This window comes from Pavona decussata, unplaced genomic scaffold (assembly GCF_977016875.1).
Source record: "Pavona decussata unplaced genomic scaffold, jaPavDecu1.1 SCAFFOLD_602, whole genome shotgun sequence".
In the NCBI taxonomy this organism is placed as follows: domain Eukaryota; kingdom Metazoa; phylum Cnidaria; class Anthozoa; order Scleractinia; family Agariciidae; genus Pavona; species Pavona decussata.
In genome coordinates, this window is record NW_028145860.1 from 4,051,983 (window position 1) to 4,067,012 (window position 15,030).

The window sequence follows — 15,030 nt, forward strand, 5'->3', positions numbered from 1 at the left end:
TACTTTAAGTTATAACCATGGCACATGAGTTACAACATCGGCTAGATCAACTGATCGATAGAATGCTGAAGTACAAGGTCGGCGCTTACGAGAAATTCGATGATGCGTTGCCTGGCGAGATGGATGGCCTCAGATTGAATATCGTACTCTTTGGTATGACAGGGGCCGGAAAATCAGCCTTGATTAACAGCATCTTCAGTTCTCTGGATCTAGAGGAGGTGGCCGTGATTCAAACCGCTGGGAAAGAAGGAACACGGATTTTGGAAACTTGTGATCTTCCAAGCGATGTCTCGTTCTTTGACACCGCTGGGTTTTTTGAGCTAGGGAAGATTGAGGAAGGTATCTTGCTTTCAGTATTGTTTAAAACAATTTCTTTAAAGGCAACGGAAAATAATTTATGAAATGATATCGAACACGTATGATGCGTAATTTTTTTAGTTTGTCGTATATTTGCGTCGCTATGACACTTCCGTTTTGCCGTAAACTACATGGAACGTCACGCGCGCGGAAGCGTCTACCAAATTAACTACACATTCTTATTTTAAAACTTCACTAAATCTTCAATATTTCTTATTACTCTAAATTTTACAAATCCTTCTAGAAAAACTATCTCCTCCAAAATAAACCCAAAAATCACCCAAAAATTTACAAAACACCCCACAACATAGGCACAGGATGAGCAGAGAGTTTTTGGACTGCTTGAAACGTGAACGAGATATTTTCAGTGAACCGATTTTAAGCGGCGTGGAAACGGCTTTCAGGTTTACTCCCGCCTTAATTTGATAAAATTTATTTAATTGGACCCCAGGGTTTCTGAATTAAGTGTTTTTGAGGGTGGAGGAGAGGCAAAAAATTTTTTGTGAGGGGGGAGGGGAAGGGAACAAATTTTGAGTTTGAAAATCTGAATAACGCTTTCTTTTGCATAAACAGGGGAACTTTTCCGTATTCTTTACGGAATCGAGCGACCAGGAGATACTCTGTTTCGAGACAAATTGAGCGCTGGAAAGGCAGCAACGGGTGGAGTTGGTGCACACAGGTTCGAGAGACCTCCAGTTGCAGATCAGATGCACGTGGTAGTGTGGGTTATAAAAGCCAACGATGTCAGATTTGAACAGGGACAATACAGGGAATTGATCAACTTTGTACTCGACAGGTTGAAGAACGAAAGTGAGTAGTGAGATTAAACCTGAAACTATACGGAATGTGGTGACAAGAAACTTGGGGGTGCTTTCCATTTGCCAGAACTGCATGGCCAGTCAGACCGGCCAGTCTGTAAATTGAATGGGTCATTTTAAAAGGATGGTGCTGCAAAATCTTAATTTAACCTTGTGCGGTCTCTCATTTCCTTGCTGGAGATAACACTCTGTAGGAAAATTCATGGGTTCATTTTACCAATCCAACATACATTGCAAAGGTATATCTCTGATCCATAATTCATTCTGTTTGTTTGCCTATCGACCTCTCTTACTTTCTCTTACTTACTTCCTTCCTTCCTTCCTTCCTTCCTTCCTTCCTCCCTCCCTTCCTTCCTTCCTTCCTTCCTTTCTTCCTTCCTTCCTTCCTTCCTTCCTTCCTTCCTTCCTTCCTTCCTTCCTTCCTTCCTTCCTTCCTTCCTTCCTCTATTCATTCATTCATTCATTCATTCATTCATTCATTCATTCATTCATTCATTCATTCATTCATTCATTCATTCATTCATTCATTCATCCATTCATTCAATCTTTCTTTTATTCATTCATTCATTCATTCATTCATTCATTCATTCATTCATTCATTCATTCATTCATTCATTCATTCATTCATTCAATCTTTCATTCATTCATTCATTCATTCATTCATTCATTCATTCATTCATTAAGTCAATCTTTCTTTCTTTTCTTTCTCCATATGATGATGTATGTTTTCATTTATTTCGTTATTTTCTCATTTCTCGAGCACGTCAAGACAAACCTTTTCTTACTAATCAAGTCCCTTACTAATGGCTGATAGATGTAGCATTGCCATTAATCCTGAATTTGTATTCATTTTTACATTTGTAACAGCTATCACCATCATCACCGTCATCACATTTGATGACGAAGTCCAGAAAATGAAGAACCCTGATCAAGAAAGAGAGCGATTGAGGAAAGCAGCTATTGAAGTCACTGGAAGCCAAAGAAACAACGTGTTTTTTGTCGCAAACTCAGTGTCTGGTCAAGACGATGTGTACAGGGAACGCGTGCTGGAGATGTTGGAGAAGGCACTGAAGTGCGGAGAGCGTTCAATCAAAATGCGACAAAGCCAAAGAGAAAGCCCCAAGAAAATGCCTAGATCCGTGTCTCAACCACAGGGCAGCAGCCTTAGGTTTCCAGTGGAAAACACCGAACCACCAGCTTATCCCAAGAGTTTGCCTTGAGAAATATTTAGCTATTACAGTTTATCTTTGATCAAAAACCCGTTGACATGACTAGCTGAGAGCATGAGCCATGTTTTAGTGAATTCCTTAAACGTTCATTTCTGAATGACTTTATAAGTTTAGAAAGGACCACCTTTACAAACAGGAGCAATTTGTTAGCTGGATCTTCGTGTAGATCAGGATCAGCAGGACTAAATATCGAACTTGAAAGATGCGTGGCTGATCGTACAGCTGATGTTTTACTAACATTGCCCAATATTTCGTTTAGACAAAACTAACCTTCATCAGGGGCTGGAAAAACGAAGTGAAAATGGAAAGAAATGCTTGTAACATATAAAGCAAGATAAAAAGATAAAATGATGATGCATGATAGGTTAAAAAGGAAGACTGAATATAACAGTTATAGCTTTAATTATTTGTCTGTTTGTTTGTTTGTTTGTTTACAGGCAGACTCGTTGTTTCGACTTTACAGAACAACCTCTCTTTGTTGATCAGTTCAGCTATAGCTGGTTCTTGTTTACACGCGTAGGATTTTCCATTGCACTTTAAAAACGTTTAGACGCGGAAATAGATACAAAATGGCGCTAAACCCACCCATTCCCCCCCCCCCCCCCCGCAAAATAGGACCTCCTCCTCATTACTTCCCCCCTCCCCCCAAGAAAAAGCAAAGTGCGGAAAGGTATTTTTGCAATTTACTGTAATGTATCTTCCAGATTCAAGCTTCACTTTCCATTCATGGATTTCCGAGAACAGGTGTTTATAGAGCTTTATTTCATGAATCACACATTTTCTTTTGTTATTCAACATCCTTTATTTAACTTACATACTTCATGAATATTAAACTAACTGAAACGAGGGATTTATACAGATAAATCCCTCATTTACATTAGCAGTACTGCGAGAAACGCACACATCAGGTTGCTTCTATTGTTCTCCGTTTCTCACCTAAGTGTGACGGTACTAATTAGCCGACGTTTGTCCCCTTGAGCAAAGGAATAATTTCATGAAATAAGTCAGATAAATACCTCGAACGTCGGTATTAATCCATATACATCCCTCGGGCCGTATGGATTAATACCTCCGTTCTCGGTATTTATCTCTTACATACAAAGCTTGTCGAGACAAGAGAGGGTTGAAATAGGCAAAAAGAATTGCAGAAGAAAAGCCGGCTAGAAAAATTAAAAATAAACTAGAGGACTTTTTATACAAGAAAGAGAAGAAAGAGAGGGTGCATATAAATATACTGCGTTGCGTGACTTCCACGGCAGACTTTGGAAAGGGCGTTTGTTTTGTGCAACTGCGCATTCTCGGAAATTTCCGAGAATTGCCTTCTTGAAGACAAACAGACAAACAGAACTTTGCATTGCATCAACCGAGGGAAGGCGACGTGTGATGGCGGTTCAACAGAAGCGGTTTTGCCTTTTTAACTGTGATAACACTTATGATTTAAAAATAGTGGAAGAGTTTTTGTCAGAAGAAGATGAGAAAGGCAAGTACAAAATTCACGTTGATTCACTTTATTTTGGTTTGAGACGGATGACTGAGATGGTGGAAACAACCTTACCAACACTGAAGATGGATTTTGCTATCTTTGTCGTTCATGCGAATGAATCTCGCCTCTCCATCAACGAAGATAATGCTGGCATTGGATACGCGAGGATCTACAAGGCTTTGCTACAGGCAACCGGTGAGTTTTTAATGGATCTTTTAAACTGATGTATATCTCTTAAAAATTTTCCTTGAGGAATATCAATTTGAATTTCGTCCACAGAATGAAAGTTAGACTTAACCTTGAACCATGTGATGTTTCATAGTAAAGAGCACTGCAGTAAAGTACTGTTCAGTAGCTTTCATTTGATTATCGTGTATCGACAGCCTTTCTGCACTGTTGTTAAAACAGGTAAGCCGGAAGTGCTTGAAAGCCTTTATTTCGCTTTCTAAGATTTTCTAACACGCATGAACTGGTGTATTCACAGAAACATAAATAATTAATGATGAAATGGAATCATTGGTTTAATACGGGTGGAAAGTATCACTATCTACAACAAGTTTTATGAACATAACAGCACAGTTCGTTTTCTTGTAGTCACGTGAATGACCATTGCTACGCGAAATACCGGAAGCGATTCTGGGAAAGATTTGCCACGACTATCAATCAAACAGGGTAAAGGCGGAAGCAATTCTAGGAAAGATTTCGCAAGATTCGATTTAGGAAATTACAGTTCACTGGCCTGAATAATGAATACTGAATGTGTTGAGCCGCACAGTTCACGCTTTGATGCTTTTTACCTCTCAGGAAAGAATATTTGACTAACAAAATAACCTCCTAAATTGTTGCGATTAATTTCAGGTATTGTGCCAGTAGACACTAAATTTTACAGGAAAAAAATATTTGGCATTGAATTGTCGTCACTCACACTAGAAACACGATTTCAAAGAGGCGTAGCAACACACATAAAATGGTTTAGTTATACTAAAAACTTTCTACTTTCCTTCATTCAGATGACAAAGTGTTGATAGTGATCGGTGGAGACAGTTATTACAAAGATGAAGATGAAGAAGATCGGTCGGTCATCTCTCGTTGGGCGAGAAGAAAGGTGGCTTCCCAGTTCAACGAAGAGTATCTGGATGGAAGGAAAAGCTTCATCTTTTCTTGGGATTCAAAGCACAGAGCGATTCACGAGGAAGCACTGCGGCATTACTTGGATCCCAGCAAAAAGGGGTTCAAGTTTGTTTATACTCCTAAGCCAAAGCCTTTGCCAAGAGCTCCGGAGCGTGAATTCCCCCCGCCAGCCAGAGATGAACGAGGCTATCACCCAGTTCAACTTCAGGTAATAACACTCGAAAGAGTGTCTCATCCGATTTCCAAACCCCAAAAAGTGGGTTAAATAGAACGAGGCACAGAGATTTTTTAAACCAGTTTTTAAGTGTTTGGAAATCGAATGAAACTTTTTTTACATGGTTTCTCAAACCACATAATTATTGTAGAAATTCGAAGCATAAGTTCACCAAATTCTATTATATTAAGATAACATTTCCAAACCTCCTTCACAGAAGTGATTTCCTTTGCGTTCTCACGCTCAAGAATTCATGCCGATGTTGTCAAGCAGTTGTCAGAAGCAGTATTGCAGAGATATAAATTGGCTGAACTTTGCAATACTAAGCGCATATTTCTTGGTTAGACACGCTATAATTTGGTTATTTTATTCAAAGACATGCAGACAAAGAAACCAACCAAGAAATCTTACACAAAAATTGACAAACTGGAACCAAATACATACATACATACATTACCTCTTCCTCAAAAAGGATTTTCAGGGGCAATAATATACAGTTAAGCTAAACATTTATTGTAGAATCGATGAATAATTAATTTTAGAATCAATGAATTCGTTTTATTTTCTTTTATACATTGTGTGGAAATGTTGAAATGGCTTGGAGGAAGTGCTTGATGCGTGATCTTAACCCTTTAACCCCTAATATCAGAGGACAAATTCTCCTATCTTGTCCCTATATTTTTCACATAAAAGAACTGGGGAGAAGTTAATAAATATAAAGAAAATTCACCTTGGGTTATCATATCTTTAATTCTCATGACCTCAGGGGTTGAATAAGCATTGATATTACAAGGAGAAAGGACTGTTGTGGCTTAAACGGTTAATTAACGTTTTCTTTAACCACAGAGAAACAATGACAACAAAGGATTTAGAAATGATGATGAAGAAACCGGCACCGGTCGAAGACTCTTAAGCCACGGTGAGGGTGAGGTGCAAAAAAGTGAGTTAAGAAGTGAGGTGGAAGAGGCCAATTATGGAGGTGATTTTCATTTGAAAAGTAGTGACTTTGAACACTAAGTTGTAATAGGACGGATTTGGTTTATTTTTATTCATCTCCACACAATTCACCTCCACATAATATAATAAAACAGTATTTACAATAGGCAAAAAAAGAAGAAAGGAAGAAAGAGAAAGGGATACAAAGATGTTTAATACGAGTTGTAATACAAGAAAGTGGCTAAGAAGGAGCAACATGTCTTGAAGTTTCAACAAATTCTCCCAACTAGAAACATAAGAAAAGTATGGGATCGTTAAGGAGAATATACGTTTTGATTGTGGCGCTTAAAGGTTTACAGCCTGGCGAGTTTCACTTGTAACTCAAGTACACTGGTAAGGACGAAAGAGCGAAAGAACTTTTCTAGTAAAAACGACAGCAACAGAAACATACGAGGAACCAACACACTGCTTTTCGTTTCCGTTTTTTTTTTTTTCCATCAGAGATCACTGGACACGAGTTTGAGAACAAACACAGAAACATAGACAATTTAGGGATATTTTAATCTTTTCTTTGCGCCAATGGTTACTGTTGTGACTGAGTCGTTAGTAAACTGACCAGGTTTGAAAACCTTACGGGGTGATATATCAAGTTCCAGCAATGCCGCTGTGAGTTTTGAGTCGAGCGCGAGGCTGTGGTCTCGCAACAGCTTATAGGCGACTTTTATCCCCTGCTGAAAAGAAGCAAACTTTAAAATTTTTGGAGAATTCTTTTGAGGAATTGTAGAAAGATCCTAGAGTTGACTCCAAATCTTCGATTATACTTCAGAAAATGAATGATAAAATATCTCGTTCATTTCAAATTTCAGCCACAGGTTCAGGCGCTAGGTGGACGTCAGCTCCCTTCCCTGCAGACACCGTGTTGTTAGATACACGCTTGCGCTATGGAAAGATTTCCTACCTAAAGGAGGACGTTGTCGACCGGAAAGAAGGATGGCAGCCTTCCGAGAGACATATGTCTCATCTGGGGGTGGATTATCTTTCGACCCCTGAAGCAAGGGTGCGGTTTATTTCTGATGGTTATGGCGGTGTGAGATATGACGTTACCAGGACCGCGGCGGCTCCTGATTTGAAGACATGCTCTCCACGGCTAACGCGGAGGAATTGCGGCATTATTTTCTTTGTGCTGATACTGTGTCTTATGCTTGTGTTGTTCTGGGCTTTTGGACTGTTCAATAATAACAAGGAATAGACAGCATTTTTTCATAACACATTGACTCAATAAACTAATGGGAACTTGAGGCAAAAGTATGCAATTTTTGTAAAGCCCAGGAAAGTTACACGCCGAGCGCGGGAAATCATGTATTTGGTACCGTGAGCGCGAAATAGTTTTGTTTTAGCTGTTGATCATGAATAAATGGATTAGCAAAATTAGAACTAACAGAAACTCGATTTGTCAGTCAGTGGAAGTTCGCTACTGGAGTAAAACTAGTAAAGATAGATAGTGGATGTAACCTCTCTGTGGTTAGAGTCAGTCTTCAGTGTAGTAATGTTAAAATGATTTGTTGATTACAATGTCAGGTGCAGTCTCCAGTAGACAAAACAAAGGGAGAAAATGTTTACACTTGATAAACGCAGTCTAAGAATAGCGAAGAAAACGTAATTAGTGTTGCAATATGTAAACAGTATCGCAACTGTGTTATTTGACAAGAAATTAATCATAGTGGTATCTGCTGGTGAAAGAATCAGGGAGAGCCAGGTGATAGATTTTCCTTCTGTAATCACGAAACTGAAACCCGACATGGGGAAGGAAGGAAAAAATGTTGAATGTACTGACGTCGGAGTAAAGATCCGCAAGTTTTGTAAAGGTTCGATCGCATTATCCCCGCTATGACATAGACAAGGCAATTTGCTCTACCCTCATTGTAGTGAGCCTCTTTTAGTACGGTTTCAAAACAAAACTGCCAAAGTGTAGGGGCTTTTTCTTTTAACCTGGGAAGGAATGGACATCGCATTACGAGCCCAAACTCGGCGTAAATTGTTCTGCTGTCTTTTCCCGTGAACTTCCGTGTCGTTTCGTAGATTCTCGACAAACCGTCGTTATACCGAAGATAGAATCGTTGCTGTAACATAGCCGGGGTTATGTCGGCCTTAAACAGCTTGACACGTAGCTTGTAAAAAGGCACGGTTTTGATCTACACCAAGTTTGAAATAAACAGGATGTCGCCAGCAACGAACCCCTTTTCAAGGGTCTGTTTGAGTCAGACTGATTTGCTCGTTATTCGAGGATGTAATATGTTCGTGTTATCGTTTTGTCTTGTATGAACATTCTGGAAATGTTAGACTCTTTGCTAAGTTGTTCAAGGGAAATGAACTAAATTTGCACTTAATCCACATCTGACTGCTACAATCCATTTTGGCCCATCAGTAATCTACTACTACTATCATTTATCCACTCCCTCCCTTGAAAATAAAACCCAGTTTGGCCCTCACCCCGTAAAAAAACAAAAACAAAACAAAGTCATGTTTTTTCCTTTAAGAGTAATGTGAATTCAAGTTTCAGATCACCAAAATGAATTTAAAATCCACTAAGCGTGGTGAAAGAAACGGTTCCACTTTCTAAACTCTGGTCCGAAAAAGCCCATTCTCTGAAAGCCAAGTGCGATATAAGAGGCGAGGGAACGCAAAACAACGAAAGTCTGGGAGGAAGAAAGAAAAAAAAAAAAAAAAAAAGAAAGAAAGAACGGAAGGAAGAATAAATTTCAATACAATGCGTTGCGTGACACATTCAATTCTCGGAAATGAAAATTGTTCCCTAAATACGGGGATTAACCGTGCGCAGCGACAGACAGCCGGACAAACTGAACTTTGGATACCGCAGAAAAGGCGTTTGATCCTCGGTAGTTTGCACACAAGATGGCTGTTCAGCCGAAGCGGGTTTCCCTTTTTAACTGTGATAACACTTACGATCTAAAAACAGTGAAAGAGTTTTTGGAGGCGGTAGAAGAGAAATATGGGTTCAAAATTTCTGTTGATCCTCATACGTTTCGTCTGAGACAAATGGCTGAGATGGTGGACACAACCTTGCCAACACTGAAGATGGATTTTGCTATCTTTGTCGTTCATGCGAACGAATCTCGGCTCTCTATCAACGAAGATAACGCTGGCATTGGATACGCGAAGCTCTACAGAGCCTTGCTACAAGTAACGGGTTAGTTGAACTCCGATCGATGATATACAGTATTTTATAAATTTTCTACCTGTAGAGATTTGGAAAGTAAATCACCAAAGGAAAATCCTGCAGCTTACTAGCAATCATTTGAATTGTCGCACTATTAACAAGACTTCTTTCGAAGACACAAAAGTTGAGTAGCTTGCATTTTAATGTTCGGGATTTCATTTTCAATGACTCAAAAGCCAGAACCACCGTGTTCACTGAGTATACTATAAAACAACGCTTTAGGAAAGTCCTGCTGAATAGTGACTGAAGAACTTTTAACGCGAACATCGTATAACGAGGGCTTCATCCAGGACTTTTCTATAGTAACCTACGTTGCTTGCATGTTACACAAGCAAGGCGGAAGTGCTAGAAACAGTTTTATTTCGCTTATGGTACATTTTCCAGCGACTGAAGACTGTTGTATCATTTATTCAAGGAAAGATCACAAGGGAAAAATATCGCTTAGCAGTAAGGCCACGAATTTGATAAACACTTTCGCTTTTGAACTCTCTTGGTGTCACGTGACAGACACTTATCGAAAAAGCGGAAGCGAATTCTCGGAAAGCTTTCAGTTTTTGTTTTTGAGGGGGAGTAACAATTGACCACACACCGCTGGACTGGACTCTAAAAACGACTACTAGATGACTATGTTGAGTATGTTGGATGTTCGAAGGTAGCAGACCCATCAAATTGCGTAAAATGCCAAGGTCTCTAAGTTGGTATATACTAATATCGGTTATCTTGTGGACTTGGAAAATTATAGAGGAGAGTTTTTATTGTTTACAATTTGCCTGATAAGCACGCAAAATTGCTCTCTAAGAAAGATGGAAAGTTCGAATCATGCAGACTGTAAATAGTGCTACATATCATACTAGTTTATAAATAGTGTGAGTATATTTTTATCAAAATGTTGTAATTCAGTCTAGGGTTGTTTTCCTTTTTGTCATTCATATAGTCGATGTTAATTATCTCTGAAAAGCCTATTTGGGAAAGTAAATAAATCTATTGTATTGCAAATCAAACAAGCTGAACTAGGATCAAATTGGACAGAATAAACCGAGAGAGTATGTCACTCTTGGTAGTCGGTGTAAGTAATGGTGTGATCTGATGAATGTCCTTATAGAAATAAGCTTTCAAAAACAATTAGATTCGTAAAAGATTTGTGGCTGGGTGCTAAGAGATCAGTGATACATTCTTTGTAAAGTATTGACACTTAGCAATTCATTTCTCAGGAAAAAATGTAATATGTCATATTCAAATTTCCATAAGGTACTAAGTTTTCTTGAACTCTTTCAGTTAATGGAGTGTATTTATTTCTGGCTAGGCTCTCCGTTTATGCTGATGTTTGCTAATGAGACTAAACATGTAAACACAGATCTCCGGTTTGAAACAAGGCAAACCTCCAATAGAAGAGCGATGTGTAAGACGAGCGAACAACACAAGCGCGCGCGAAAATTGCCTTCCACGAGGAAACGTTCAATGCGCGGAGGGAAGGGCGAGGAGATGCGTTCGAGGCAATTTTTGCGCGATCTTGCGTGGATCGTTTGCTTTACTATTTTTAAGAAAAAAAAAATAGGGGACTGCTCGTAGTCTATAGTTTTCCCCCAAATAATTTTTATCGAAACTTGTATTCTATAAACATTGTTGCTAGATAACATGTATCTGGCACAGACAACACACTTGTCAAGGGTGGCGCAATTTTTTTCTAACAATAGAATTTTGAGTACAACACATGGGGACGCGTGGACCCCACGTTTAAGGTCTCCATCCCTGATTATGGCTCCTGATATTTACTGTCAACTTCCATTTTCCTTCATTCAGATGACAAAGTGTTGATAGTGATTGGTGGAGACAGTTATTACAAAGATGAAGATGAAGAAGATCGGTCGGTCATCTCTCGTTGGGCGAGAAGAAAGGTGGCTTCCCAGTTCAACGAAGAGTATCTAGATGGAAGGAAAAGCTTCATCTTTTCTTGGGATACAAAGCACAGAGCGATTCACGAGGAAGCACTGCGGCATTACTTGGATCCCAGCAAAAAGGGGTTCAAGTTTGTTTACACTCCTAAACCAAAGCCTTTGCCAAGAGCTCCAGAGCCTGAATTCATCTCGCCAGCAAGCCAAGATACGCGACAAGAGGTTTGACTATTACCCTGTTGTGCATTGTTCAATTCTTACTTTTATCATCACCCTCCTCTTTTCCTCTCCTTGTTCGTTGTCTTAAACAGTCGCATTGGAGTGGAATAGAATTTGACAAATCCTTGGCCACCCCGGCTAAAAAAAATCAGTGCGATATATCTAGATTAACGTTTTTATTTACCATGCAGTCATTTCAGGTGGAAGACGAAAGAGAGGAACTATTAAGCGGATATGAAAATTCAGGCGCTCGCCGAAGATCCTTCAGCGACCGGGAAGGAGAAAAACGTCAGGAGTGGAGAGGCGACGTGGAAGAGGCCGATTATGGAGGTGAAAGAATTTTACTCTCATTTTAATCTTCTGCCACCACAACTTCGCTAGGTGGCCTTCTGTCCCTGGCATTTCTTATTTCTTTTGCCCCTTTTTTGAGAACGTTGAGGGAATCCCCTCCCCTTTAGCTCCTCCGTTCCTGGTAACGTTTGCGCTGATTTATCTAGGAATACTTACTGAATATGTGCGAAAATTTATTCTATGCTTTGTTATTGTACAATTTGGTCCATGGAACGTATATTATAACAGGCTTTTTCGTTCAAATTTCAGCCATTAGTTCGGGTGCTAGTGGTTCGTCACGTGCGGACACCGTGTTGTTAGATACACGCTTGCGCTATGGAAAGATTTCGTACAAAAAGGGGGACGTCGTGGATTGGAAAGAAAGATGGCAGCCTTCCGAAAGACATATGTCTCATTTGATGGAGGATTATCTTTCGACCCCTGAAGCAAGGGTGTTGTTTATTGCTGATGGTTATGGCGGTGTGAGTTATGAGGTTACCACAACGGCTGCTGATTGGTTAAACACCACCTTAAAGAATTTTTGGAAGAAATGCCCACGGCTAACGCTGAGGAATTGTGGCATTATTTTCTTTTTGCTGTGTCTTATGCTTTTGTTGTTCTGGATTTTTTGGCCTGTTCACGACTAAAAAGGAATAGACAGCAGTTTTTCATAACACGTTGACTCAATAAACTAATCGGAACTTGAGGCAAAAATATGCAATTTTTGTAAAGCGCAGGAAAGTTACATACCGGGCGCGTGAAATCATGTATTTGGTACCGTGAGCGCGAAATAGTTTTGTTTTAGCTGTTGATCATGCATAACTGGATTAGCAAAATTAGAACTAACAGAAACTCGATTTGTCAGTCGGTAGAAGTTCGCTAATGGAGTAAAACTAGTAAAGATTGACAGTGGATATACTCTCTCTGTGGTTAGAGTCAGTCTTCAGTATTGTAATGTTAAAATGATTTGTGGATCACATTATCGGGTGCAGTAACTACTAGACAAAACAAAGGAAACTTACTCTTGATAAACGCAATCTAAGAATAACGAAGAAAACCTAATTAATGTTGCAATATGTAAACAATACTGATCGAAATTAATCATAGTGGTATCTGCTGGTAATTAAAGGAATTAGGGAGAGAAGTGATTAATTTCCTTTTCTAATCACAAACTCAGGCGCGGATCCAGAGGAGGTGAAATGGGTGAATTTTCACCCCCCCCCCCCTCCTTTTTATTAGCCCCTCTCTTTCTTTTTTTTTTTTTTGCAATAATGGGGTTGGCAGGCCTGCGCGACTCCCATGTGTGTGTTTAGCCGAAGTAATAGTTTTGCCCTCACGGGTATGTCTTTCAGAGAACACCCTATTCTCTATGAAATGAGCGGTGTTCCGTGTAATTTTCTTTTAGCGCTGGATTTCGTTCTTATTAAATCCCATTTATGATTTGGAGGATTTGCACGATAGACACTGAACAAACCCATGTGTTTAACTGTCGCATGTTTTGTATTTTGATCTCAAAGGTCATTTTGACCTTTCAGGGATCTTTCTGTTTAGCGACTGTCGTTCTTATGCCGTTTGTGGCATTTAGTTTAGGCTTGGTATGGCTCATTTCAGTGCGTCTGGTGACGGTATAGCCTCTCTTTTTATCGTTGTAAGGATAGGATTTGAACCGTGTAACAACTATACATTATCTTGCAGCTTTTGTCAGATTTCCGGTCCCGGCTATTTGCTTTTGTTGCAAGATGTTGTGCTTCTTATCACGGTTATTTGTCTCTTGATCCTTTCTTTAGCATTGTAGCTTCTTTGAAAGCTATGCAATGTGTTAACTTGAGGGCTAAAGGCCGCTTAAGTTACGGCTTTGTGTTTTGTTATCGCTCCGCTAAGCTCTGTAACTGTGAGGTTTGTGTTGCGGGTTCTTAGTATTTTCCTCCTTTCTTTTGATTGCGTGCTCTGGCCAGGGGCTGTTTCGAGTCCTTCGGCCGTTAGTAAATTCTGTATCATTCAAGGCAATGGTCAGGCAAGACCGCGGTTTCGATCCTAATCTTGTGGATCTCTTCAATTGCCGATTCTTAAGAAATGATAGAGATGAGTTCTCGGTATCATTTCAACGAACGCGCTCTCTTGTCAAATTATAAACCCATGCTTCGGATCGAAAACCCTGCAATTCAATTGGCTCCTTGCAAATGAATTTACAAATCTAAAATAATATAATTGGCATTTGTGTTCGCCTAAAATTCGAAAATTTTAATTATTCATCGGAAATCAATCATGCTGATGCACAGACCTCAAACACCTCAACCAGGCTTTGGTTCTATTACATTATTACAAAAATTCACCTCCCATTTCAAAATCCTGGATCCGCGCCTGAAACTGAAGCCCTACGTGGGGAAGGAAGGAAAAATTTTTAATGTACTGACGTCGGACTAATGATCTGCAACTTTTGTAGAGGTTCGATCGCATTTTCCTCGCTATGACATAGACAAGGCACTTTGCTCTTCACTCACTGTAGTGAACCTCTTTTAGTACGGTTTCAAACTGCTTAAATGTAGCTAGGGGCTTTTTTTTATTAACCTGGGGAGGAATGGACATCGCATTACGAACCCAAACTCAGCGTAAATTGTTCCGCTGACTTTTCCCGTGAACTTTCGTGTCGTCTCGTAGATTCTCGACAAAGCGTCGGTATTCCGAAGAGAGAATCGTTGCTGTAACATCGCCGGGGTTATGTCGGTCTTTAATACACAGCTTGGCATGAGGCTCGTAAAAACGCATGGGTTACCGAGTTTGAAATAGACAGGATCTCGCCAGCAGTGAACCCTTCAGTTCAAGTGTCTGTTTGAGTTAGAAATTTGCTCGTCATTCGAGGCTGTCGTAATATGTTCGTGTTATCGTTCTGGCTCGTATGAACATTCTGGAAATGTTAGACTCTTTGCTAAGTTGTTCAAGTGAAATGAACTAAATAATTTGCACTTTATTCACATCTAACTGCTACAATCAATTTAGGCCTATCAATAATCTACTACTACTATCATTTATCCACTTCCTCCCTTGAAAATAAAACCCAGTTTGGCTCTCAGCCCGAAACAAAACAAAACAAAAAACAAAGTCATGTTTTCTCTTTTTAGAGTAATGTAAATTCAACTTTCAGATCACCACAATGAATTTAAAATCCACTAAGCGCGGTGAAAA

At 39.6% G+C, this 15,030-nt stretch overlaps 3 protein-coding genes across 9 annotated transcripts; all 3 read left to right on the top strand.

The window, feature by feature from the left end:
- Window positions 1-17: 17 nt before the first annotated feature.
- Window positions 18-2,807, top strand: LOC146449487 (uncharacterized). Its single transcript, XM_085101684.1, has 3 exons — window positions 18-339; window positions 931-1,167; window positions 2,043-2,807. Exons 1-3 carry the CDS (start codon window positions 18-20, stop codon window positions 2,393-2,395), a joined length of 912 nt encoding a protein of 303 aa, XP_084957810.1. The 3' UTR covers window positions 2,396-2,807.
- Window positions 2,808-3,526: 719 nt separating this feature from the next.
- LOC146449488 (uncharacterized) lies at window positions 3,527-8,418 on the top strand. Of its 6 annotated transcripts, none has more exons than XM_085101354.1 (4): window positions 3,527-4,082; window positions 4,898-5,226; window positions 6,079-6,172; window positions 7,047-8,418. In XM_085101354.1, exons 1-4 carry the CDS (start codon window positions 3,788-3,790, stop codon window positions 7,415-7,417), a joined length of 1,089 nt encoding a protein of 362 aa, XP_084957480.1. In that variant the 5' UTR covers window positions 3,527-3,787; the 3' UTR covers window positions 7,418-8,418. The 6 variants fall into 6 exon arrangements, with proteins under 6 accessions (XP_084957480.1, XP_084957482.1, XP_084957479.1 ...); XM_085101356.1 differs by having other exon boundaries at window positions 6,079-6,151; XM_085101353.1 differs by having other exon boundaries at window positions 3,528-4,082; window positions 7,035-8,418.
- Window positions 8,419-8,916: 498 nt separating this feature from the next.
- LOC146449489 (uncharacterized) lies at window positions 8,917-14,379 on the top strand. Of its 2 annotated transcripts, XM_085101358.1 has the most exons (5): window positions 8,917-9,376; window positions 11,207-11,274; window positions 11,479-11,520; window positions 11,709-11,847; window positions 12,118-14,379. In XM_085101358.1, the coding sequence occupies exons 1-5, from the start codon at window positions 9,082-9,084 to the stop codon at window positions 12,492-12,494; spliced, it is 921 nt and encodes a 306-aa protein (XP_084957484.1). In that variant the 5' UTR covers window positions 8,917-9,081; the 3' UTR covers window positions 12,495-14,379. The 2 variants fall into 2 exon arrangements, with proteins under 2 accessions (XP_084957484.1, XP_084957483.1); XM_085101357.1 differs by having other exon boundaries at window positions 8,966-9,376; window positions 11,207-11,520.
- Window positions 14,380-15,030: the final 651 nt, after the last annotated feature.